Raw genomic sequence first — 26,573 nt, 5'->3', positions numbered from 1 at the left:
CGAGTCTTAGAGACTCGGTTTCAAATAGGGGTATTTTTTTAAAATTAACGCCTCATTGATAGTACTCTCTCACTCACCGTCTCTCTTACACACACCAGACCAGTCTCACCCTCTCCCTCTCACACTTCAGCGCATCTTCCACTCACCCTCTTCTCCCACTCCGTCTAACAGTCATCACATCACCGATCATCGTCTTCTTTCTCCCACTCCGTCAAACAGTCATCACTTCGCCGATCACCGTCTTCTTTCTCCCACTCCGTCAAACAGTCATCAGTTCGCCGATCACCCTCTTCTCTCACTCAGTCCATTTGACATTCATCACCTAGCCCGAAAGATTTGATCGAGGTGTACAGAGGTTTGATAAAGTCTCCACTCTCACTGAAACAGCTTTGAGTTCCTCAATCTACGCGGTTTCTCAAAACTAAAATAGAAGGTGAGTTGTTTCAAAGTGTGTTTCTTTTTCACCATTTGGTTGCCGGGAAACCGTGGAAAAAATCAAAGAAACTTTGGTTTCAATTTGTTTTTTTCTATTTTGGTTTCTGTTTTGAATTTCTAATAGAACTGTTAAAAAAGATCGAAGCTTTGTTGTTTTTTGAGATCGGATTATGTCTCTGGGTTTGTTTATGTTTGCTGTGGAATCGGACTATGTTTCTTGGTTTGCTTATATTTGCTGAGGATTTAATTTGCTATACTGGGTTCAGTTGGGTTTGGGGAGTGAGGTTCAAAGTCAAGGGAGTGTAGGTATTGAATTTAAAGTTTTATGTTTCTGTTTACTTGAAAATAAGTGAAACCCATTATTTCTAAACCAATTTGCTATAGTTCAGTTGGGTTTGGGGAGTGAGGCTCATAGTAAAGGGATTGTATTTGGTATTGAATTTAAATTTTATATTTCCGTTTACTTGAATATAAGTGAAACCCATTTTTTTTTAAACCAACTTGCGATGTTCAGATGGGTTTAGGGTATTAGGCTCAGAGTAAATGAAATATTTTTGGTGCTTTTTATCTGAAAACAAGTGAAACCAATTATTTGTATCATACTGCTAAACTAGGTTCATTGGGTTTAGGGAATTAGGTTGAGATTAAAGGGAGTTTATTTGGTACTGAATTTAAGTTTTATATTTCTGTTTACTTGAAAACAAGCGAAACATTTCTAAACCAATTTGCTATACTTGGTTCAGTTGGGTTTAGGGACTTAGGCTCAAAGTAAAGGAATTTATTTGGTGTTGACAATTTGAGAAATTGACCTCTTTTTTTTGGATTTGGGCTGGGATTGTTGGTGGAGGAGTTGGGTTGGTGTCAAAGCATTGAAACGTTCATGGTCAAGCAATTATTTGTGCTACTTATGCTACTAATCTGGCTATTGTTACCGGTTGCTATTGCGGTAATAAAAATCTCTGCTTCATAAAACTTTCTGTCATGTGATTGTGTTGAAGTTTTAGTCCCTCACTTTGTTTGTTTAGTTTTTTTTTTTTGTTCATTCATTAAGGCTATCTTGAAATCCCATGAAATTTCAATTGCTACATACTATTGTCTTCCACTTAGAGTTTAGTGTCATTATATTACATGGGAATCATCATGTTCTACATTACAAATTAAAATGAAGTCATTCCATATGTGTTTAGCAACTCCCACATCATTAATTGTGATGGAGTTTACCATTTTCTTCAATGGTTTGATGCAAGCATGAACTGTTTGGTATTGCTACTGCTGACGTTTTGTCCCTTGATGAGTTCACATTGTCAAAAGCACCGCATCTTGCATTTCAAGCAGAGATAAATGGTCATTTTGTCAGTTTGGAGGTGGTGAAATGCATATCAGTCACCAATGTGTTTTATTAGATTTACCCAACAACTAGTCAATGCCTAGAACCTCATATCTGCAGCTGCTGGGTTGTCATTTTTTTTTGTAAACCGACTCTATGATTTTGAGTTTCTTTTGAAGCGAATGAGAATTCTAGAATATCTTTTAATATAAAATATGGGGATATAATAGCAATGACTTCTATGATAGATTAAATGGAAACAAAATTATAAGGCTGTAATTGGTAGTTGTGTATGTAAATCTATAGTTGATTTTGTGATACCTTACACCTTTGATTGTAAGATCTTGGAAGCTTCTCCTTTATAATAGCAATGACTTCTATGATAGATTAAATGGAAACAAAATTATAGGGTTGTAATTGGTAGTTGTGTATGTAAATCTATAGTTGATTTTATGATACCTTACACCTTTGATTGTAAGATCTTGGAAGCTTCTCCTTTAGAGCTTTCATTTTTTAAATTAGAAATTCTTATTTTTTTAAACTAAAATAAAATAGAGCATGTATAGCTTTCCTTGTGTTAAGAGCATAATGTAGACATCATGTTGAAGCCAATTCCTAGGGTTATATGCTAAGAATATGCTAGAACTAAAGACTTACCTCATTTTGGACCACCTTCCCCGGCCCCCTTCCCCCACCCCACATAAAAAAAGAAAAGAAAAAAAGACTTACCTAATAAGTGGGTTGGTTTAAGGTGTGAGACTGTTGGCAGTCACTTCTTCTTCTTCTTTTTTTTTTTTTTTTTGGCTGAAACGCTGATAGTTCTTTTTGAGAACCTGTGCTAGAGTACTACTTTTTCAAGAGTAGAAATGTGGTGTGCACTAATTTGAAGAATCTATGTGATCTATTCTGAAAAAAGACACTGATTACAGCTGTGGGATTGGGGAAGATAACATATGATTTTTGATAGTGTTTCCAATGGGAATTGTAGGACACTCAATATGGAATTTTTGACAGCTTTTTTTTTGCATAAGTAATATACCACAAGGCAGATTGGAACAGTTTTTGTCATTGTGAGATATATGATGAATAAATATTGACAACACTAACTGTTGCACAAGTACAGGAATTATGCATTTAGTTTTAATGAGGTAAACAGATGAGTGTATTTGAGAATACTGATTACTGTTTGAGAAGCATGTGGCTGCCTATTTGGCTGTGAAACATCACTTCTCTTTGAGTCTTCAATCAAAATATAAACTTTTTAGTGGCCATAGAATCTAAGAACTGCCTATATGTTTCATTATCATTTCCCTAGAATAATTTATTTTGTTGACATCCTGTTCTCTTCATTGAGTTGTGGTTCAAAGTTTTTCTTCATTGCTTCCTTGTGAATATCTAAGCAAGAAAATTGGACATGAATCAATCTAGGTAGATCATTAAGATGGAAAAAAATTGGCCTGAAAACAGGGATTCATGTATTCCAAAATAGTAAAATGAGTGATCATTAGAGTTTTGTTTTGATATAGACATATTGTATGAAAATATTAATAAAGTTTGACTTCTTTACGTTATATGAATTTGGATAGTAAGTTTTATTGTGAACTTAGAGTTTTGTTACAAACTTGGATAGTAAGTTTTGAAAATAACGTAATGGCCAGATATAAGTTGTTTTTTGAGTATTTTTCTTAGATTGTTTTTGGTTTTTTTTTTTTTTTTTTTTGGAATCCTGTCTATTACGTGCTAATTGCTTATCATTCTTGTGCAGTATGGCTGCTGCAAATGCTGGACGGATCGACCATACTCAGCCTGGCCCTATTGACACGTCGGTGTTAAAGTTGCAGCCCACCCATCGGTCAGAAGCTATTTGGAATGGGCAGGTACAACACAGCAGTAAATATTTATGTCAAATGTACACGCATTTAATTCATACAATGTACATGCAGACGTTTGTCATATGTTAGTCCAGGGTTCCGTTTTGTGCAGGATCCAGGGGCCCTTACCTGCCGTGGCTGTATTGAAGAGTTCTCCAACCGAGAGCCAATGGTGGACAACTGAGTCGTTGACATCATTAAGGCATTGGGTTTGGAGGGACTCCTGAGGCAACCGGGTAGAGAGCTTGACCATGGCCTAATAATAGCCTTAGTGGAGCGATGGCGGCCCGAGACTCACACCCTCCACATGCCACACGGTGAGATCATCATCACATTGCAGGATGTGGAGGTGATTCTCGGGCTTTCTGTTGATGGTGACGCTATAACAGGGAGCACACAGAAAAATTGGGTGAATGTGTGTGAGGATTTCCTTGGCTTTCGACCTATAAATCAAGAGCAGCATAAGGAACTTAATGGCCAAAGGATTCTTATCAAACGGCTTTTGGAGCAAGTTGCTAATCCATTGCCGCCTAATGTCGAAGAGGATGAGCTGCATAAATACGCACGATACTATATCCTAGCACTACTGGGGGACACAATATTCATGGACAAATCCGGCGATAGGGTGCATCTAATGTGGGTGCAGTAGTTGGAAGACTTTCGCAACCCACGAAGGTACAGTTGGGGAAGTGCTTGCCTTGCATGGTTGTATTGAGAGTTATGCAGGGCAAGCCATAAGGACACTAGTCAAATCAGTGGTTGCTTATTGTTGGTCCAGTATTAGGTATGGGCCAGGTTCCCCTATTTGTGCCCGGCAGTTGAGCGTGGCTCGCCAGTGGGCGCTTATGGTCCTCCAGCGCGTGGTCCTCTGTACCTGAAGTAAGTCTCTACCTTATAAGGATTGTTTCTTATTCTAGTGATATTATTAATTGAGTAAATATCTATAACATTATCTTAGTAATTATATGTGATAACATTATAGTTTTAGTCATGACATTATCTTAGTAGGAAAGTTCTAGATATTGATCCCTTGTTCTTGATTGTTGTAGGTGGTTGTGGGTCCCAAACAAGAAAAACAGGTCTGCCCACATCTTCAGGGACATGTATCGCCAGCAAATAGCTTCAATGTTGCCAGGCCAGGTATGAAAATGCCTTATTTAACATGTTAACATGTTTAGGAACAAGATATATGTTTGGTGAACTTTGAAATATAAATATAGTTGTCTAATGTGTTGCGTACTTGTTTTTGGGCTACTGTAGGTGGTGTGGCAGCTGTATGAAGCCGATTTTGAGGACCTTCCGCTATGGTGCATTGTAGGGAGGGTTGTGTGGACGACAACGATGCCACTTGTATGTTTCCACCTAGTAGAGATACATACATTGGATTGTGTCGTTCGTCAATTTGGGATGATCCAAGAAATTCTCGGCGATGTTGACACTGACGCCGTACTTCATGCCATTGATTTGAGGGGGAAGGTGGGCGTTGATTGGATGCGGAAACATGCTCTGCATATCATGCATTGGGGTAACCGCCTTCAACGATGTTGTCAATCAGTGCTTGGTGATATGCCTCCACAACATCAGTACTTCGACTGGTTCAAAAGGGTAACTCGGAGGTTCATCGATGTTCCTGGTGCTACATTGATTTTAATGGTAACTTCTCCATGTCTTCTACATATTACCGTACTTCTTAGCATGAAACCACTATTTATAAAACATGATATATGTGGTCCCATGTATGCTTAGCATCAAAGAAGCAGCATAAAGCTGTTGTCTACTTAAGATTCCTTATAGAGAACTTTGTTCATTTACCTTATAAAGAACTTTGTTGATTTCAAAATCTAATTTTAAAATCGAAGGTCATATTTCTTATTTCAGCCTTTAGAGTTATGGTATACATTCTTCTTCCCATTCTTATCATTTTTTATTTTCTACTTATTTGAATTTTTAATTAGCATTTTTGTCTACATCTTTAATAGAAAAGATAATTTAAATTTAGTTAAAGGTAATACTTGGTCTCCCTATAATTGGCAATTCTTGCTAGCAGAACCAGTTACTGTTCAAACTATTATTTTATTATTCATTCGCATTGTTGATTTCGTATTGCATTACTAATATACTTGGTTTTTCCATGTACAAATTGAAGGATACCTCCGTTTGTTGAGCCGTCACCCGGTGGGCACGGAGGACCACCAGGACATTACTGATGTGCTGACTGCAGTGCAGGCGATTGGCCGTGTACGACCTCCGGACCCTGAGGTCCAGAATGAGGAGGCAGCTACTCCTGCGGCAACAGGTACTCAGAGGCCAAGCACTACTGAGAGCCCAAGCACGAGCACAGCTCCTACCAGACGTCTGACTGTTCGTACCCCTCGAGTTGTCCCTACCCCTGATCCCCCTCCACCCACCCCACATCCATCCCTTAGCCCAACCATCCCTTCACCCACCCTACATCCATCCTGTAGTCCCACCATCCCTCCACCGACTCCACATCCTTGTCCTGGGACTAACATTCGTCCACCCACCCCACGGTCATTTCTCGAGGTGTCACCCATTCCATCCTTTGACTTGGGTATTCATCTAACCCCACCTGACATGCAGCAGGAGCCACCCTCTGACAGTACGTCTATTGGCCCTTCATCAGCCATCGACCCACCCTATGTTCAGGTTGAGCAGACTGGTGGGTTATCTGCTCAACCAGAAGGTCGGCCGAAACGCATATCAAAGGCACCACCTTGTGGGACAGGAGGGCACAAACATGGATACAACGCTGGGCCCGAGGCATCTGACGAAGGACATGCAAGACCTCCTCCTCATTATACGAGACGACATAAGGTCCAAAAAAGGTAATTGAAATGATACATTTTCAAAGTTTATTTTACAATATATGAGCAGCTAAAAAGCATTCTTTGTTTCGATGGAAATTACTTAATCATTATGGTTTGTTCACTTGTTACTTTCATGAAGATGATGATGCTATGAAAAGGCTGGAAGCACTGAAATTCAAGTTCAGCACAATAAAAGTAGCAACAAATAACTTTTCTAATGCCAATAAGGTTGGAGAAGGCGGATTTTAGGTCGATTTTGAAGTGGCTGGTAATGATTCTAACTTATTAATTTGTGATGTATTTAACTGCGGCCAATTAGAGGGGCTAAGCCTCATGAAGTTGGGGAGTTTGAAAATGTGCTATATGATTATGTTGTTTATTAGGACCATATCTATTTTTGAACTTTGCTCTGTACGTAGGGTCCAAGGAAACTGATGAAAAGGCTAATAAGGTTCTAAAGTAGGATATTTTGGATTGTTGGACGCCAGAAAATCACTATCGATGGACTGAATCTAAGTGTTAAACATTTCTAGATTTAGACCATCTATAGTGATTTTCTGAAATCCAACAATCCAAAATATCTTACTTTAGAACCTCATCAGCCTATTCATCAGTTTCCTTGGACCCTACTTCTAAGGTCCACGAAAATGGAGGTGTATCATAAGAAGTCGGGTAGGTGTATTCAATCGATAAGTTTTGGTGGGGAAGGAGTTGGAGCTAGCATTGTTGTTGATGAGGAAGTTGGGAGTGGGAAACTTGTTGCTGTTGCAACATCCAACAAGGTATGTAAAACGAGCTTGATGGGGCTTCACCCATTTTTACAATTGATGGTCTATTTTGTTATGTAAAGGGTACATGTTGTATTGTATTTAGATGTTCACATTATGCCTTAACCAATAGCTTTTTTTAGTTCTGTTCTCGAGGGGTCTTGATAAATTCTCCTGTTTCATGTTAAATGGTTGCTAGGTTATTTGCTATCGTAAATTACCTTCTGAAGAACAAATCAAAGACGTTTTGAGAAAGAAGAACTTTAAAGAAGCCATTGCCTTGGTGGAGGAACTTGAGTGTGATGGTGAATTGTCAAAGGATATGCTCTCCTTTGTTCATGCTCAAGTGGGGTTTCTATTGCTGTTTGACCTGCATTTTGAGGAAGCAGTAAATCACTTTTTGCTGTCAGAGACAATGCAACCTTCTGAAATATTTCCATTTATAATGCGAGATCCAAATCGCTGGTCATTGCTGGTATACATCTTTTCTAATGTCTATGTTTGGTCTACTCGTACGTACTCTGTTGTCAAAGATTGCTTCTACCTCATACCATTGATTATTCTAACTATAAACTCACTCAAAAAAACCAAAAATGTAAAATAAAAACTACAATATCTGCCTAAAAATTTATGATACCATACTTTTAGGTTCCTAGAAACCGATATTGGGGTTTGCATCCACCCCCTAAACCTGTTGAAGATGTTGTAGATGATGGGTTGTTGGCTATCCAAAGAGCTACCTTCCTGAGAAAAGCAGGTGTAGAAACTTTAATAGATGATGATTTTCTTTTGAATCCACCAAGTAGAGCTGATTTATTGGAGTCAGCAATCAAGAACATTATCAGGTGCTTACATTTCTTGAGTTGGTGTGTCTTCTTCTTTTTTTTTTTTTTTTTCCTTGTGTAATTGCTGCAGCATACCTCTCTCCCTAACCACTGCAGTGCCATGGGGTAAAGTAAACGGGGGAGGGTGGTGCAGGATCAGGTATTGGATTATCTAGTTTTCAATTTAAATTGTGCTAGCATTCTAGAGAAGAATGATCCACATTTTTTCCCTCATCAGACTGTTTTAATACTTTTTTTAATTTTTAATTTTTTAATTTTTAATTTTTTATTTTTTTTTGTGGCATGTGATCTGAGCAGTGGTGTCATTGTTTAACTCTATTGCTCTTACTATAGGTACTTGGAAGTTTGTCGGGAGAAAGAGTTAACATTGCCAGTGAGAGAGGGAGTTGACACACTATTAATGTACCTTTATAGAGCTTTAAATCGTATTAATGACATGGAAAAGCTGGCATCTTCAGAAAACAGTTGTATCGTGGTATGTACCAATATATACATATGACACACACAGACCTGTCTGAGCACACACACATACATACATTTTGTATATCCTTTGCTTTCTTAAGTTAATATATTCATTATTTGTCCAGACTAATAGGGGACTTATGATATGGACTCGGTTTGTGTTACTTACAGAACTGCATCCCTCCCCCCCCCCCCCCTTCAAAAAAAAAAAAAAAAACCTGATTTCTTCATGTGTAAATTGTGGAGGGGAGCCAAAGAAGAACTAGAAAACCTGAGCATTAAGAAGTTGGAAACATTGAATTATGGTTTCTAATAAAATAGAATTTTGAGGAAAATGGATGAGAAAAGTTCTCTGAAATTACTTGTCAAGAAAAATGGTTCTCTGTTATTCTGGTTACCTTTTCTAGGAGAATCCTAGGAAGAAGTGGCTGAATGAACAGTAAGATCACAAGCAAAAACTAATTTTGTCACTCTAGATCCATGCTTTTCTTACACCGTTTTAGATTTCAACCACTAATCAAGCTATGCCTGGCTTTTCCATTAAGATGTATATTGTAAATCAAACAAACGAAATGAAGTTTTTAATAAGATTTGATTAAGAATGAGAACACAAAACAATTAAGCAGTAGTGTACTGGGAAAAAAGAAGGGAGATTAAGTCAACTGACATTCTTTTATCAGACAACTATACTGTGGCCTCATCAGTTTGGTTCCTGTGGCCTGAATTCAAACCTGTGTTCATGCTAATGTTCTAAAAACAAACAATTATGAGAGATAGAGAGAGAGAATTTGTGGGGGGCCAAGGGGGGGGGGGGGGGGGGGCGCTTTCTTCAAAAACAGTATAGGGTTTTGAATTGGAAGGGTTGACCATCAGATCCATCTAAAATTGTTATGGATTTGGAAACATTGCATTTTTGTTTAGTTGTTGGGTCTGGATCAAGTTATTTTATAGACCTCAAGACAATGCAATATGTGAGGTTGGTGGTACACTGGAATCTTAGTATTCCAATGCATTGAAAAACAGAGTCCGTTGTCTGGAGCTTGCTTGAAGGATGACCGGTCAACTTGCATGGACGGTGCAGGAGGAGTTGGAAACTTTATTAGATGACTCTGGCCATCTACGGATGCTTGCCTTCCTCTATGCAAGTAAAGGGATTAGCTCAAAAGCTCTTGCTATTTAGCGCGTTTTGGCAAGGAATTATTCAACTGGTCTCTGGAAAGACCCCACTCTGGAGAATGACATACAGGATACCAGTAATAATGGTATCTCCAGTAAGGAGATTGTTGCAATTGAGGCATCAAAGATTCTTGAGGAATCTTCTGATCAAGATTTGGTTCTACAACATCTTGGATGGGTATGCACATTTCTTATACAAGTTTGGCGATCTTTGAAGAAAGCCTAATAATGAATGTGCTTGATGTACTCAATGGTTAATCAGGATCTTCCTGATGTCTCTTTTTAGGTTGCTAATATCAACCAGGTGCTTGCTGTTCAAGTTTTAACATCGGAAAAAAGAGCCAATCAACTTTCCCCAGGTGGGCCCTATGCCTATAAGAATGGTCATGTCATGATGAACTTTGGTTCTGATGTTATATATTTATTATACACGCACACACATATGAATGTATGCTTGTGTATATTGATTCAAATGGGCGCCAATCTTTCTTTCTCCTGCCATGGGTTTTTAGCCAATAATTTTTTGTTTTCTCATGTGGATATCACAGGTGGTTCATGCCATCCTATTTTGTGTTTTGCAATGTTTGGAAATTTATTTCACATCACACTGGTTTTCCTCTTTGTTTCTTTTTATAAATCCTTTAGTGAAAATTTTTGTAAGCATCACTTTGTACCAATATATAATTATTTTTTAAATGTAGGGAACTGTTTTTTTTTTTTTTTTTTTTTTTTGGGGGGTGGGGGGTGGTGTATAGGAGAATAATTTATTAGGAAGAAGAAATCTCAAATGTGAGCGCCCTTAAAGAATTATAAACAGACACTCATGAAGTCCAAACAATCAACAATAGAACTACAAGACACCCCCCCAATCGAAGTACAATATTCGAACAAAGATCTCAAAAAGATATTTTTAATATCTTGCATGGATTTCTCTTTGTTCTCAAAAGATCTGATGTTTCCTCTTTCTCCATAGGGTCCACATAATGCAATGTGGTGTAACTTACCTCACAACCATATTACGATGACTTCTAAATGACCCTCTCTAGATGGTTAACAAATCAATGACCTGGCCTGGCATCACCGAAAGTACCCCAAAAGCCATAAATGCAAAAGACCACAGCTCCCTAGCAATGGTGCAATGCAGCAACAGCTGCTCAAACATTTCGTTCTAATAGCCACAATAAGCAACTCCATTTCACATGATCATAAGCCATCTCTGTATCCAATTTGAGTACCACTCTAGGTATCCTGTCCCTTAATTTATTGTCTAGGCACTCATTAGCTATCTAAGATCTGTCATCCTCGGACAAAAGTATCCTGATATTTAGATACTAACTTCCCTAACACCATCTAAAGTCTGTTGGCCAATACTTTTGCTAATATTTTTATACAAGCAACTCACCAAACTAAATATAGGGAACTTGATAAGATAGTTCAATATCTTATGAAAACTCAATAAGATAAAGGTTGCATTTTCATCTCTTTATTTTCTTGGCTGTAGCAAGATGAGTGTCGACCCTCTGATTTGTGTCACTTCTTGGATTAATTTTATTTTTAAATTTTTTAGCAGCAGTTGAGTATATAGCCTGTATGCTTAAATAGTCATCCTAGATTGTTTTACACTTCAATTATTAATACAGATATCATCATGTTAAAAAGAAAAAAAAAAAAAAAGGAAAAAGAGTTCATTAAATTTTGCTAGCTGCAGGCCTATGTAAATTTTTTCCTTTCCTTTTTGTTTTTGTTGTAACCGGTCTAATATATTATTTCATTACTTATCACAGATGAAGTTATTCCAGCAATTGATCCAAGAAAGGTAGAAATTTTTCAAAGGTATGTTCATCACATACACTGCACCCCAGCTTTGCTGCAGTATAATTGTATGAAGTTATTTATATCAAAGGGTGCTCAACCTCTCATCTTCCACCTGCTTGGGATCTCTCTCATTTTGATTCGTTCACTTTTTTAGCTTTGTAAAACGATGATAGATAGACCACAAAGCTCCCACTTGGAACTAAAGCTAATAGATCATATTTATACTTGTAAAATAAGAATTATGTTCGTAAAAATTTAATTACTTCTGTTCCTTTTTTTTGTGTGTTATTATTTGCCCGATTACAGATCCATAAGCTTTAGCCATTGCTGTAAACATGCAATGATGCTTGTTAATATTGTTTAAAATTTCTATTTTGTTATTTTGATTTTGATTTTTGGTAAAGAAACGATAACTGTAAAGACTGATGAAAGAAAAAAAAAAAAACTGTAAAGAAAATAAAAATGAAGCTTGTTGGGTAGCCTTTGGCCAAGTCTGGATTTCTACACTCGTTATTCAAAAAAAGGGGAGGGAGGAAACCTTGCTGTCAAAACTGTTGTTCAATTTTTCAATATAAAAGGCCTTTTTTTTTTTGTGGCTGTGTGTTTTTCATTAAGAAACTTGTAGGTTGGATATGGGGCTATGATATCCAGCCTACTTAAGAGAGCAGCTAAATTATATGAATTGTGAAGATGCATAGACTCTGGGACTGGTGTCAGAGCACCAATATGCTGGTCCAGAATTTGTTGTATGCCTTCTTAAATGATATATGAAGGGAAAGTCAGAAAATAGTACTGCTTCAAATTGCCCTTCTCATCTATCATGAGCATGTAGCAGGTTACTTTGATGAGGTAGCCTCAATTCTTTGTCTTTGTGATTGTATTTGGAAAGGGATTGATTAACATCTTCGTACTTGACCTTCCCTTTTTCTTTTTTTAATAAAATTTCATTTTAAAAAGAAAAAAAGAAAAAAGAAAAAGAAAAAAGAGGGAGCCTTAACTGATTTGGTGGAATTTTCCTCCAACCCACTACATGACAGTTGAAAGATCTATCCATGTGTACTTTTAGTTAAATGGCATTAATTCAAAAAAAAAAAAAAAAAAAAAAAGGCATTATGAATAAGTCATGTGACTTATTCAAATTATACAAGCATAAGTCTTATAAACCGTCGCATTGAAGACGAAAGAAAATTCCTTCAATCTTAGTTTGAAGGAGTCCTTTCAAGTTTCAACAAATCTAGTCTGAAATTCACAAACACATACTCTGTGCCTCTTGTATAAACAGATGGGATCCAATAGGTAAAAAGGACCCATTTTCCACCAAAATTTAAAAGTAATGACATTGTGTCAATGAGTTGTAAGATAAAATTCAAACAACTTAAAAGATCCCATAGGTAAAAGGGCCCATGTAAGAGCCTAGCATTTTCCACCAAAAAAATAAGTAATAAAATTATGTCAATGAGCTGCAAGATAAAATTGAAATAGTCTAAACGTTCTAATAGGTGGCCGGTGGCCCATGTAAGAGCCTAGCGTTTTCCATTGTACCAAACATCGAAAAATGCAGGAAACATTTTCCACCAAAATAAAAGAAATATAATATTATGGTAGTGTTTGTTACACATGTATTGTTACACACCCTTTTTTTTTTAATTGAAGTTGAAAACACGATTTCAAAACTGAAATTGTATTCTCAAAAAAAAATAAAAATAAAAAATAACTGAAATCTTGCTTTCATTTAATGATTTCAGTTCAAAAAAAATGTGTAGCAGTTTTTATTCATAATATAAATATTATATCAATAAGATGTAAGATAGAATTCAAAAGGCCTAAACAATCCAATAGGTAAAAATTTCCATGCAAGAGCCCTAGCATCCTGCTGAAACTTGAATGATAAGAGCTCCATATTAACATTGAGCAAGGATCTTAAATAAGCATGCCTTGCCTACTCACTAGAATGTCCACCATCCTCAAACGAAGAACATCCCTCTACCCATCACCAAAAGCAGCAACAATTTCTTTTTTGGACAAGTTAAATAAGAAAAGAACATTGTATGCATACTTTAACTACATAAGGGCAAAGCAAATTGACAATACAATTGTTTATGTTCTTCCACAAAACCTTTAATAATATAAACAGATGTTTTCTCTTACACAGTACACTAATTAGCTACAGTTAGTCCTCTACGTAAATAAACAAAAAATCAACATAAATTAAAGTTCAATGGACAAAAGACATCTAAACTCCTAATCTCCTATGCTCTAATCATACATGTTAACCTTAATTTTGACCACCAAAATACAACGTGTGAGCTTATTTTACCTTCATTAATTAGTTCCATAAGCGACCACCCCTCCCACGATCTCGAAAACCACCATGACCTGATTGATTAATATTCATTGAAACAGTCAATTTCAGTAATCAAGTACACACATTGCATGCATGAAAACACCACAACCCTTCCTATTCGGCCAATGCAGTGAACATACCTCAAGGGATCATGGGAATTCATAATTTATTACATACTAGTCGCAGAATTGTGCGATACATGGGAAAAATTGACAATTTATTTTTTTGTTAAGTGAAAAATGAAAATAGTAGATAAGACTTATAAGTGTTAGTCTCAAACAATTTTTAAAATGATATGATTATTTTCTAACAATATATAGTTGATACAATATATTAGATTTTATAAATAAACTATATACCAATATTTGATATTTGAAAGTTTTTTTTTTTTTTTTCAAAATTAACATAATGCATTTTATATTCAATTATTATATAAGACTAGATAATTTGTAAATAATGTAATGTATGGTTGAAATTTGTTTTAGTACTCTTTACAAATGATTCATCATCTATACGTTTTGAATGGCCTAAAGAGGAAGCAAATATAAGTTAATTTATTACTTATATTAGAAAAAGATAAAATAAAACTATAATAACATTAGACAAATGTAATTAATTTTATCAAGAACATTCTTGATAAAATTAATTACATTTTATTTAGTTTACATATATCTTCTGATTAAGCCATGCATCGCACAAGCATATTAATAATAAAAGGATAATTATACACTTAAATTAGAGGGAATAATTAAAATAATTATGCATTCAATCAAACAATTCGTTAGGGTTTAGTTTTGGTGAATTCCTTGTGACAAATTCTGTATTAAAAAGGTTTGTAACAAGCATGTTTAAGTTAAATGATATTCACTGTGAAGAGTTGCTTGAAGAATTGCACAGCTGCAAGTTTTGCTTAATCAGAAATTGGATACACCTGAGTAAGGAATTAAGCCAAGTAGAGAGTTCTCCTGACTCTCATTAGATGTTTGCTTGAGCGAGATCTTAAGATACGTAATGTGACTCCTACTTGATAAATGACTTTTGCTGGTTTTTAATTTGCATACACCATGTAGCATAACTTTTAACCTATGAAGGCCATACCATAGAAAATCTAGAAAAGCCTTCCTTTCGGTGCAATATCAAGGAGATGAGTTTCCTTTTATTCTTGATCCTATATTGATGAACCATTGTGCAAGAACCTTCAAGAGCGTAAGCTTAGTTGAAACCACAACTTCCCGGAGTTTTGATTTCATGCAGACAACATTCGTGGTGGAAATCATATAGAAGAAGCATAAAGCAATGTTATGAATTCCGTACCGTTCCGGCCCTTGTTCCACCTCGGACAAAATTCCATGCCATTCCGGTGTGTTTCGGGCATTCCGAGGCATTTCGGTAAATTTCAGCCGAAACTCAAAATTCGGCCGGTATGGATTTTGGGAATTTTTTTTTTTTTCTTTACCTTCAACTTCATATCTGACATTCTGACAATCTGAGTTGCTGCCCTTCACTACCATCTACCATTCCTTCTTAATCTCCATTTGGACCATAATTCTCCGTTTCTTCTTGACCAACTTTCACAACTTTTTGCCGGCACAAAATCCACATCAAAAGAAAACTGAGGTGTTGATGGAAGGGCGTGCAGCTGAATTAACCGAGTGAAGAGAAAGACTGAGAATGTGGATAATGGACGGTTATGATTTTAAATGGTGGAGGGCATATTCTATGAAATCTTTTAAGGAAGGGTCTTGAATGTCTTTGTGTGGAACGTGAACCCAGCTGGTTATTAGTTTTTTATTTTGGAGTTATTATCTGGGTTGCTCATTTTACCACAGTTGGGCTGAACAAAAAATAAAACGTTTGGGCTACAGCACAGTCGGTCCAACTCAAAGATGTGTTATAGTCTCTTTCTTTTTCTTTTTCTTTTTCTTTTTTTTTTTTTAATTTTTTTTATTATTTTTATATGCTCTCAATTTTTTTTAAGAGTCCAAATACAGGTATTTGTACTATTTTGAAAAATTTTCTAATGGGTCCTTGTAGTACTTGTGGGAGTTCTTTGATGATGAATTTGATCATTTTTTTACACATGATGATGAGGAGTAATATCATGTTATAAACTTTGTTGGCTTATTATGGGCTTATGTAATGAGTAGTGACTTGTTATATAAATTTTCTTATTGTGTGACGTTATTATATTGATGTTTAAGACTTAAGACCAGATGATTTCTATTATTTGATATTTACTTCTTTGAATTAATAATTTTATGTCGTATTAGAATATATATATATATATATATATATTTAGGAACTCCAAAACACCCTAAAATTATACGCCGAAATAAGCTGATATCAAAATATTTTACTCTATTGGACAAACCGAAATGGAGTCCGAAACAAAATTAATAACATTGGTCTACAGATTTTGTAGCCAGAGGGTCATTTGCTTGGTTAACAAAGTCTAGCGAAAAGGTTTGTAAGTCGGTCTCATAACAATTTCTTTTATAGAGGATTCCTTATGGGATAGGTCTACCCTCGGAGTTGTTTTTTTTTTTTTTTTTTTTTTTTTTTTGAAGAACTCCTTCAGAAGCTTTCCACAACGTCACCAAATCCTTGTGTTCTTTATGATTTATTTTTACTTCTTTCTTGATTGTGGTGATGCATGAGTATTTAATTTACCAATGTCAATTTTTTACAACTATTTGAATTGATGTTGCGTCTAAGTGAAATTCAAGTATGTTAATTAGAACAGTTAGGGGTCAAAACAAAATTTTCACAATTCACTCACATTATCTATGTTATTCTTAATAAATCATGTTATTTAATTTTCCTTTTTTCTTAATGATATGTTGTACAATTGAAACTAGTTTCCCATTTAAAGATATCATATGCCACAAAATGACTTACATGTTTTTTTATAAGCAGATGAGCAATACATATGGCTATTAAAAACTTCCTTCTAATTGTTTCAAAACAAAACTACAATAGAGATTGGAAAATTGTAAACAGAACACTTTGTTTCATATTCATAATAACCATTATTCATAACCAAATAGACACATAGGTGTCCATCATCACCTATTAAGTATAACTAATGACAAATACAGTTTGACAACCTTTCTAGCTTATAAAATGCAAAATTATAGCACCAGTACATTCGATTCTCAATCAAATTGAAGCATCGTTGTTGCCAATAAGGATTAATATAAAGAATACAAGCTACACCAATAAAGAAAATAATGTATGATACGATAAAAGTTGTGGAGAAGACTAAAGGATCCACATCATACCATTTTCCGTGACTTGCATTTGAAGATTTTATTGGTGATGGAGGTGATTTATCAACCTTGGTGCAACTTTTCTCTAGTGGTGGTCCACAAAGAAATGGATTTCCTTCATAACTGCTATTTTCAAATGTTCCAAATTGTCCTTTCATGTCTGGAACTTTACTTGATAAGTTGTTGTAAGCCACATTGAAAACTGCTAGAAAGTGCAGATCAATCAATGTTGAAGGAATTTCTCCACTCAAATTGTTGTGAGAAAGGTCCAAACTCTCCAACTGAGTCAATTTTGAGAATGTATTTGGAATGGAACCTGTCAATTGATTGTAAGACAAGTTTAGTGCAAGAATTGGAGATAGTTGTCCTAACTCTGGAGGGATGCCACCTGTTAGTTTGTTGACTGATAAATCCAATCCAGACATGAGATCAAGAATGCCACCCTTGTAGAAGTAAGATCTATATTTCATTACAAACTCAATTCCAATTTGTGCAGCAACCTCTCGTTCTACCTCAAAATTTTCAAAATTCCTTTTGAGGATACTTTGATATGGGACAATTATATGTCTGAACTCCAAAAAAGTGGAATTTGGCTCAGTAAGGCCATCAAAAGCATCTATCTTCTCAAATTTTAGGTCGTGAAAGCAATGTGGTATTGTTCCAGAAAAATTGTTCCTGGAAAGATCCATTATCGCAATATTCTTTAACCAACACAGCTTGTCTGGAATCACACCACTAAAATTGTTGCCACTCAACAACAATATTCTTAAATTTGGAAGCACGCCCACTCCATTAGGGATTCTACCATAAAATTTATTATCTCTAATGTCCAATGTCACCAAATAAAGTGAAAAATTGAAAGAAAGTTTCGGTAATGATCCAGTGAGTTTGTTGCCTTGTAAAAATAGATGTTGAATAGTATTTGAATCGACGCAAGAAGGTGACAATTCAGAAAGCAAGTTATGAGAAAGGTCTATTAAAATATATGCATGCATTTCACATGGAATTGGACCTTCAAAAAAATTATTACTCATGTCTAGAGACCATAAGTACCGCAGATTTCCTGACAGCCATCTGGGAATTAAACCTGAAAAGCCATTGTTGCTAATATCTAAGAGCCCCAGCTGACTACCAGCTATTGGTACCATGGTTGGCAAAGTACCTGTTAAATGATTGTTTTTTAATTCCAAAATACGTAAGCTACTATTAAAAAATCGGAATCCCTCTGAGAAAATTTCACCATGAAATTTATTATAAGATAACTTCAAAACTACCAAGGAGGTGCAATTGGCAACCAATTTCATTGGCACCTCTCCTGAAAAATTATTATTGGACAAGTCCAATTTCTCCAAATTACTCATGTCACCAATTGAGGATGGGAGAAAACCTTCAAAATGATTTTGAGATATATTTAGATATTGTAAGTTTGGAATCACCTTTCCAATAGTTTCCTGCAACTGCCCATTAAAGTTATTGTAAGAGAAATCCAACCAAGAAAGATTATTGCAGTGAGCTATTGGCAAGTGAAATTGACCCCCAAAATAATTATCCCGAAGATTTAGCAATTGCAATCTAGTATTATTTTCAATCAACCAAACGGGGAAGCTTCCCTTCAACCTATTGTGAGAGATATTAACCAATTCCAATTCTTGCTGGTAAAAGAGAAACTTTGGAATGTTGGAGGATAACTTATTCAGATCACAGTTAGGCAGCACTAGCACCTTTAACTGAAACGAAGGTTCCCAACTGGGATTTTCAGTTTCGATCTCAAATGTGTTGTTTTCACTCACAATTTTGTTACCGTCTTCAATCCGGTAGTTTTCACCTTTAAATCGAATCACTTTGAGCTTAGAGTGATTGGCAAATGAGCTGAATGAGAATAAACCCCCAAAATGATTATAACTAAGATCAATGTACTCAAGGGATGTCAAGTTGGCTATCACAGATGAAGACAAATTTCCACAGAATTGGTTCTTAGATAGATCTAATAACCTAAGAGATGTCAAACGACTTAGGCATGGAGGGAGGATCCATTCAAAGTGATTGTCAGAAAGATCTAACTCTTCAAGTTTCTTCAACATACCCAAATCTGTCAAAAGCAATAACATTAATAGTGTCCATCCTAATTATGTGCCAATGTAAAAATCAACAAGACAATCAATTAGTTTACTGGCCAGAATAGTAATTGGAAAGAATATGTTTTGACCCCTTGGATTATCAACCAGTAGATTAAACTATTTAAGCCAATTAACAAAAATATGTAAACAAGATTATCATAGGTTAATCACCCCAAGCAAGCATGTCACCCTATGTAAAAAGTAATTCATTATAAATTCAGCAATATGGTGATGAAGTGAAAAATCGATGGAGAACCTTGAAAGATAAAAACGATACAGGGGTTGTGTAAAACCTTGAAGATTTTATATTTGTAACAACACATTGAGATGGCTCTGTGGCTTCAACTCTTGATCCGCACCATGTTAGTAGCCACACAGCAGATGGTAATTATCTTATGTCTTTTGACTCACGGGTTGATGATTTCTTGGTTTAGGTTTTCTCTTTTGTAGCACGTCACTAAGTATCTTATATATTTTGCGTTTAAGGCATGAAAAACAAGGTAGCACTAACTCAACTAAAACATGTCAAAATCCATGTTTCAAGATTTTCAATCAATTGAGTTATCAAGGAAGTTTTGAGAATCTTCTTTTGATCGGTCAAGCTACGACCAAATGGCTATCAAAGACACTTGTTTGATTGATCAATCATCAATCAAACAGGTGTCTTTTTTGAACTACATTTTGGACTTGTAATTTTGAACTCTTGGCGACACATTACATATTCAAACAAGATTACATTGTCATGGAATGTGCCATTGCCAATAAAACCTAACATGAATAATTATATTTCAGTCACTCTTCTTCACTTGTTTTTAGTTTTTACACTCCTAATCTATGTCAGATAAGTACAGGTAACATTAACAAAGTATAAATGCCAGATTTCATGGTAGATTCTTACCTTTAGCATGTAAATTCCCATGGAGTTTATTTTGAGATAATGATATAGCCTTGAGAGAAGATAGTGTCCCAATATATGGAGAAAGAATTCCGGTGAACATATTACCACTCATATCTAAAATCTCCAAATTTCTAAAATTTGTCATATCTGCGAAGAGAATTAAAAAGAGATAGTGTAAGGATTAAATCTTTAAAATGGCATACTTGTGGGTACTAAAAGATATTCCTTCTCACGGGTAAATTATTTTAGCCGTTAAAAAATGTATGATGGAATTTTACCCTTGAATGGTAGGCTTCCATTGAGTCGATTCTCTCGCACGATGAGTACCTCCAAATTTCTTAGATTACTCAGTTCTAAATCATAGGTGAAGAGAATTACATTAGTCATATTGAAGGAAAAATTAGGATTTAAGGAATTCTTTGTAGTAAAGTACTTTAAAAACTCTCTTAATCTTATTAAATGCATTGAAGTATTCACTAGAAAGCATGTACAATTAGCGTAAATATAGATGAGGTCAATAAGGCATATAAGATTTCAATTTTGTTTGAGTTTTTTCATGGTATTTTTTATAAAGAAAATTTAGGGGGAAATTTTGAGAAAAATTCAAATTTACATGTACGTACCTTTGCTAGAAAGAGGCCCTTGCATTTCATTGTAACTTAGGTCCAAATATTTAAGATTTGGGAGTGCACCCAAAAATCTTAAAATGTCCTTTTGCAAGAGATTCCAACTTAAATTTATGTGCATTAGCTTGTTCAATTTAGGCCAAGAATTCCATTCTGAAGAAGGTATACAACCAATTGTTAAATCCTAGAACGCGATAGAAAAAGGGTGCTCTTTAATATTTTTTAAAGGGAAAAACAAAATAAAAAATAACATTTTATTTTGAAATAATTTCATAGATAAAAATAGTCTACACTCCTCCGAGGACAAGTTCAATGATCAAATTATCCCATGGGAAGGTGGAAGAAATCCACACGCATTAAGTACATTTAGTGTCCATTTGGAAACAGCTTATTTAGCTGAAACTGGAAACTTTTTACTAAAAGTGTAGAAAAAATAATAATTAAAAGTTAGTTGAATAGTACAATGTAAACTATAAATAGTGCCAAAAATACAATGAGACTCATAAATAATACCAAAAAGAAACTAAAAACTCATATAAAATTAAACAAATAAGCACATTCTAAACAGGCTCTTAGACATTACTAGGTGAATAACCGTTGTTATTTGTTTAATCAATTATTCAATGAACAAGGTACTGTTATTCAAATTTATTACGATGACTCAAACTAGTGATTTTTATGGTATAGTGGCCTAAAACTGAATCATGTGACAAGACAAGTAATGATAAAGATGTATAACACGATGGTGGCAATAATGACTTTGAAAAAAATTTCAAATAATTAAATAATCAAGATTTTTAGACTCGGACCGTTCAATGAACCGTAAAACAAAAAGGTTCAAGGTTTTTAAGGTTGGACCGAGGTCGAACCGAGGTCGAACCGTGATGACGTCATAATTAATTTAATAATTATTTAAAATATAAATAAATATATTAAATTAGTACAAATAAAAAAAACTAACTAAAATAGTCCAACTAAATATAAAGATTTATTTTTTTCAAATGTATTTTTCATATTATAACTTTTATAAACAAAAATATAGTGTTTCTTTCTTTATTTATATTTTGATTAGTTAAACTTATGATAATAATAGTTAATAATAATTATTATAATATAAAAATTAGAAGGGCAATCACCCACCTTAAATAAATTTTTTAAAAGTGACATATTTTATTAAAAAAGAAAAAAGAAAAAAAAGAAGATACAAGCTGGTATCAACACTGGCGGATAGGAAAATTTAAAAACATTTGAATAGTCAAATCACTCTAATTAATTCATTGGGCTTCACGAGGTCAAGTGGGTAGTGGTGTTGTCAGCAAAACAGTGCAGCACACTTAACAAAAACATGAATCCAATGAAGCCAGGCAGCAAGTGTCCATGTACTGTAGACACGTGGAGAGCTTAGGAAGTTTTCAATATTTCCAATACTAGGTCCGTGTCAGTGTAGTCAAGTCATAACAAATACAAGGGAAAGTGAGAAATCAGACCACATACTTAACAAGGTTTCAGCAAAGAAGAGAGAGAGGGAGACGGACAGAGAAGAAGAAGAAAAAAAAGAAAGAAGAAGCAGAATATGAAGAAAAAAAAGAAAGGAGAAGCAGTTGCTTCATGGCGCCACTCCTGTTTCGTCGTAGTCTTTCCTTTTCTCCTTTTCTGTGTTTTTTTATTATTTTTTTTTAATTTTTTAATTTTAGGTTCAGATTCAATGGGTTGCTTCATGGCACCACCCTTTCTTCATCGTCCTTTTCTTCCTTTTCTCCTTTTCTGTGTTTTTTTTTTTTTTTTTTTGGGTTCAAATTCAATGGGAAGTAGAGAACCGTGAGAACCGGTCTGATCACGGTTCTCAGAACCGTGAGGTCCGACCGCGGTTAGCACGGGTCCCTGTTTTTTGCTCATAGAACGGTTCTTGATGCTAAAAGAACCGCAAAAATGAACGGTTCGAGGTTTTTCCGGTCGGACCGTACGGTCCGGTCCGGGTTTGAAAAGCATGTAAATAATAGGTCAAAATATAAAATTTACCTTCTAAGCTTTATTATTTTTCATTTCTATTCTATAGGTTTGGGTTTTTTTATTTCATTCATCTAATTAGTTTCATTCATTTTCAATTAAGTCTTTCGTTATCATGCAAGTTTCTAAGGTTAACTTTTTCTTTAAATTTTTTTTTTAAATTTATTTCTTAATTTTAGAAAAAGACATTAATTTAAATTATAAAAAAAAAAAAAAAAAAACAAGAAACCCAAAGGAACGACATCACAAAAACAGAAAAACAGTGCCACCTTTATTGTGCTAGCTATGTACTAGCTTAGGATTGAGCTCCACAGGTTCAGAGTAGAACCCTCTATAACCGGCTTTAACACCAAATGTCTGATGCACACCATCGAGCTCCCTAGTGACAGTGGTGGAGAACGACATCGGAGTGGGAGATGTAGAAACCATGAGAAGGGTGGTACAATGGGTTTTGGTCTAATTGGTTGGGTTGGGTTTTGAGGGCATGTTGTGGAATGTAGCCTTTGAGGTGTGGTATTTTTTGTAAGGTTGCTGGTGATTCATGAATCGGTGATAATGAAAAGGTAGTGGTGATGTTGGTTTCATTTTTGTTATTCAGGCGTGGGAGGGATTGGAATGACTTCGTTCGTCTAATTGGTTGTTTACATTTTTCTGCCCTTCATTTTATACTTTATTCTCAGAAATATTAAAATGCACGATTAACCATCCAAAGTTATAACTCTATTTCAAGTTCTCCCTGCCACCTGTTTTGGTGCAAACTTTAACAGAATTCAGTATTAAAAGACTAATATACCTCTCTCTCTCTCTCCAAAATAGATAGTAGAGGAGTAAAATGGATTTTTAAAACTAAATTTCGTTATATATTAAATAGCAAACCAGACATTAGAAGGTTAAGTGTTACGAAGTATTTTATTTGGGGGTTGATCATGCATTTTGATAGTATATGAAAAAAAAACTATGAATTGAGGTAAATTTTAGGGTGAAAAAGTGTAATTCTCCCTTTTGTATTTTGGAAATATAGATGAGTTTGGGGTTTTGGATGAAGCTTATAAAGAAAATGAGTTGTTGGCTTTGAGCTTTTGATGTTTGTGAGGAAATAGGTTTGATTGAAATGATGGAGTTGGTACCAAGGGAGTCGATTTTGTACTAGAGGCTGTTTGGGTTTGATCAGGGGAACAAAATATTTCAGTACCGGTTGATACTAGTGTACCATTTCGGATTTACCGCTATTTATATATTTCTATACATATATATATATTTGTATTATTTATATAAGTATAAATTTATTAATTTTTATGTTTGTCAACAAAAAATTTTAAATCCACATATTTTATAAGCCTACATATTGGCATAAATATATTAGATTAAGTAAAATATTTTTTAATTATTTTTTTATTGTACTGGCCGAAACGCCGTGACAGGCCAGTACAACCGAAATAAGCTAGTACAACCTAGTATGTTTTTGGTACGTTTTGGAGGAGTATCAGTACTGGTTTAATGGCCAATACAATATATTTCCTTGGTATGGCCAATACCAATATAGTACTTCCTTGATTGGTACATACTGTGAGTAGTCCCCCCTCAAGATTGAGTTTCCTTTCAATTGTTTCTCAATCTCTCTCAAAATAGTTTTCAAGTTTAGAGAAAGGTAAATCAAGAATAAAGAATAACAAATTAACTCAAAAAACATTGAAATTTTTTAAGAAATGTTCTTTAAAAATTTATTATAAAAATATTGTAGACGTAGCATTACTCTAAAACCAAGGACATTTGATGTTTGTTGACCTTATATATTTTGTCATATAAGATTTATTACCTAACAATTTTACATGTCATTATTCTAATGTGTATATATATATATATATATTGCTTAAGTTTAAATCATATTCTATATTTAAATTTGCAGTAAATTGTTGCCGCAACTAAAATAAAAGTCTATTAATAACTATAACAATTATTTTTTAATAACTACTGTGGGGCCAGAGAATTTGTGATCCCGACCCACTTTCCATTAGGGCCCAAGGCCCGCGCCGAGGAAAGTCGTTACCGAGGACATGCAGCGAAAGTCCAAATGGCCTAGAGATGCAGTCGAGGACGACCTTGTCCTTGGCATCCCAAGGCCTAAAAGGGAAGAACGACACGCCATCAAAGGCAGCCCCCAAAGCCCTCCCAAAAGAAAAGGTGAGTAGAATAGGACTCGCACGGGGGTACAGTGTGGGAGCGATTCAAGGAAAGACGTCACCTCCGCATTGAATGCGCCAACAAACGTCCTGGCCACATTGATGGGAAAAGACCCCTGAACAGTGTGACTTTGGTTATTGCAACTAACAGAAAGTGGGGGAAGGCGGCTGATGGGACAAGCACTCGAGTAGTTACCTGCCTGATCAACAGATGGAAGGTCAGGATCAACTGAGAGGGGTTATATAATGTAAGAATTCATGCGCCAAAAGTGAGAGCATGATGTATCGACTCTTGAACCATTGTAACCGAAGGAAAAAGGAATAATAAGAGCATTAACCTCCTCGGACGAGGTCCAATGACTGGAGCCGCTCAGGCCATGCCAGAGAGAAAGTCTTCTCGAACAAACTCAGTTCACCTCTGTGCGACCATCATGAACACCATGACTAACAACTATCCGGTGACCAAGGCCTAGCCTTTTAGCCCACTCTCTATAAATTTATTGTTTGGGCCTTTAACGTTCGAGCCCAATACACCAATTTGGAATCGTTACAAATTGAGTCCTTACAACTACCATATAAAATTTCTTGACAAAAATAAAAGACTGTTAATAACTAACATAATTATCAAATTTCATATTTAGACAAAGAATAAAATTTCTTGTGCATTGTATATGTTACCAACTAGAGTTATAATGATTGTGTTTCTTTTTTTAACTCTTTTTTTTTTTTTTTTTTGTGTTTGAAATTAGAAACAGAGCTCTTTGTCTCAAAAAAAAGAAAAAAGAAAAAAAAAAAGAAACAGAGCTCACATACCTTTATTTCCTTGCCAACCACAAATTCCATTGCAAGATAAATCAAGAATTCTTAACTCCTTGAAAGGCTGCAACAAGGACTCGTTCAAGAACCGATTTTCATTATCAGCGTAGACGTGAGTTTCATGGTTTATATTGGAGAGCCAAAGCTTGATCACATAGCCAGTGGTATCATTACATTTGACCCGCTCCCAATTACAACACTCACTCTTTAGGTCGTGAACCCATGATGGAAGAAGGGGTTTTGTATAATTAGTATTAGATTTCAGATATGCCTTCAATTCTAGTAGACCCATCCTCTCTTCCTCAATGCAAGCTCTTAGCTCATGAATGTGAGCAAAAAGTACTAAAACCCACAATAAAGACCTCACTAAAGGCCACTCCATTGTGAAATATTGTGAAGCACCAACTTATAAATCTTCTTATATAGAAAAGTTTAGAGAAAATTATATAACGCTCCTTGAGGTTTATTGAACTTACATTTTGATCCTTTTATTTCTAATAGTTAAAGTCAAATTTGTCACCTAAACGGTGTCAACTAAAATCATAGAAACACAATCTCATGTTTACTCTTCTCTACGTCAAATGAAGACAAAAACTGAAAAAATAAAATAATGAGTTCCACAAAACAAACAAAAAACAAATAATAATAATAATAATTCTTGAATCTAATAAATAAAGCATTTATTAAAGCATAGTGTTTATTTTACCTACATTCTTACCGGAATGAGTAATGTTAAAGACACAAAATTTTTTACAAAATTTTACAAACCATTGATATGGTGAGTGGTTAT

At 35.0% G+C, this 26,573-nt stretch overlaps 1 protein-coding gene and 1 pseudogene across 1 annotated transcript; one reads left to right on the top strand and one right to left on the bottom strand.

The window, feature by feature from the left end:
- The first annotated feature begins 80 nt into the window (after nucleotides 1-80).
- On the top strand, nucleotides 81-12,479 carry LOC126725141 (vacuolar sorting protein 3-like; annotated as a pseudogene).
- Nucleotides 12,480-16,935: 4,456 nt separating this feature from the next.
- Nucleotides 16,936-26,165, bottom strand: LOC126727793 (receptor like protein 21-like). The gene is made up of 5 exons (XM_050433708.1): nucleotides 25,781-26,165; nucleotides 20,778-20,933; nucleotides 20,433-20,507; nucleotides 20,155-20,301; nucleotides 16,936-19,228 (listed from the first exon to the last, which is right to left on the bottom strand). The coding sequence occupies exons 1-5, from the start codon at nucleotides 26,163-26,165 to the stop codon at nucleotides 16,953-16,955; spliced, it is 3,039 nt and encodes a 1,012-aa protein (XP_050289665.1). The 3' UTR covers nucleotides 16,936-16,952.
- Between the last annotated feature and the right edge of the window lie 408 nt (nucleotides 26,166-26,573).

This window comes from Quercus robur, chromosome 5, assembly GCF_932294415.1.
Source record: "Quercus robur chromosome 5, dhQueRobu3.1, whole genome shotgun sequence".
NCBI lineage: Eukaryota > Viridiplantae > Streptophyta > Magnoliopsida > Fagales > Fagaceae > Quercus > Quercus robur.
This window is presented reverse-complemented; position numbering and strand designations above follow the sequence as displayed.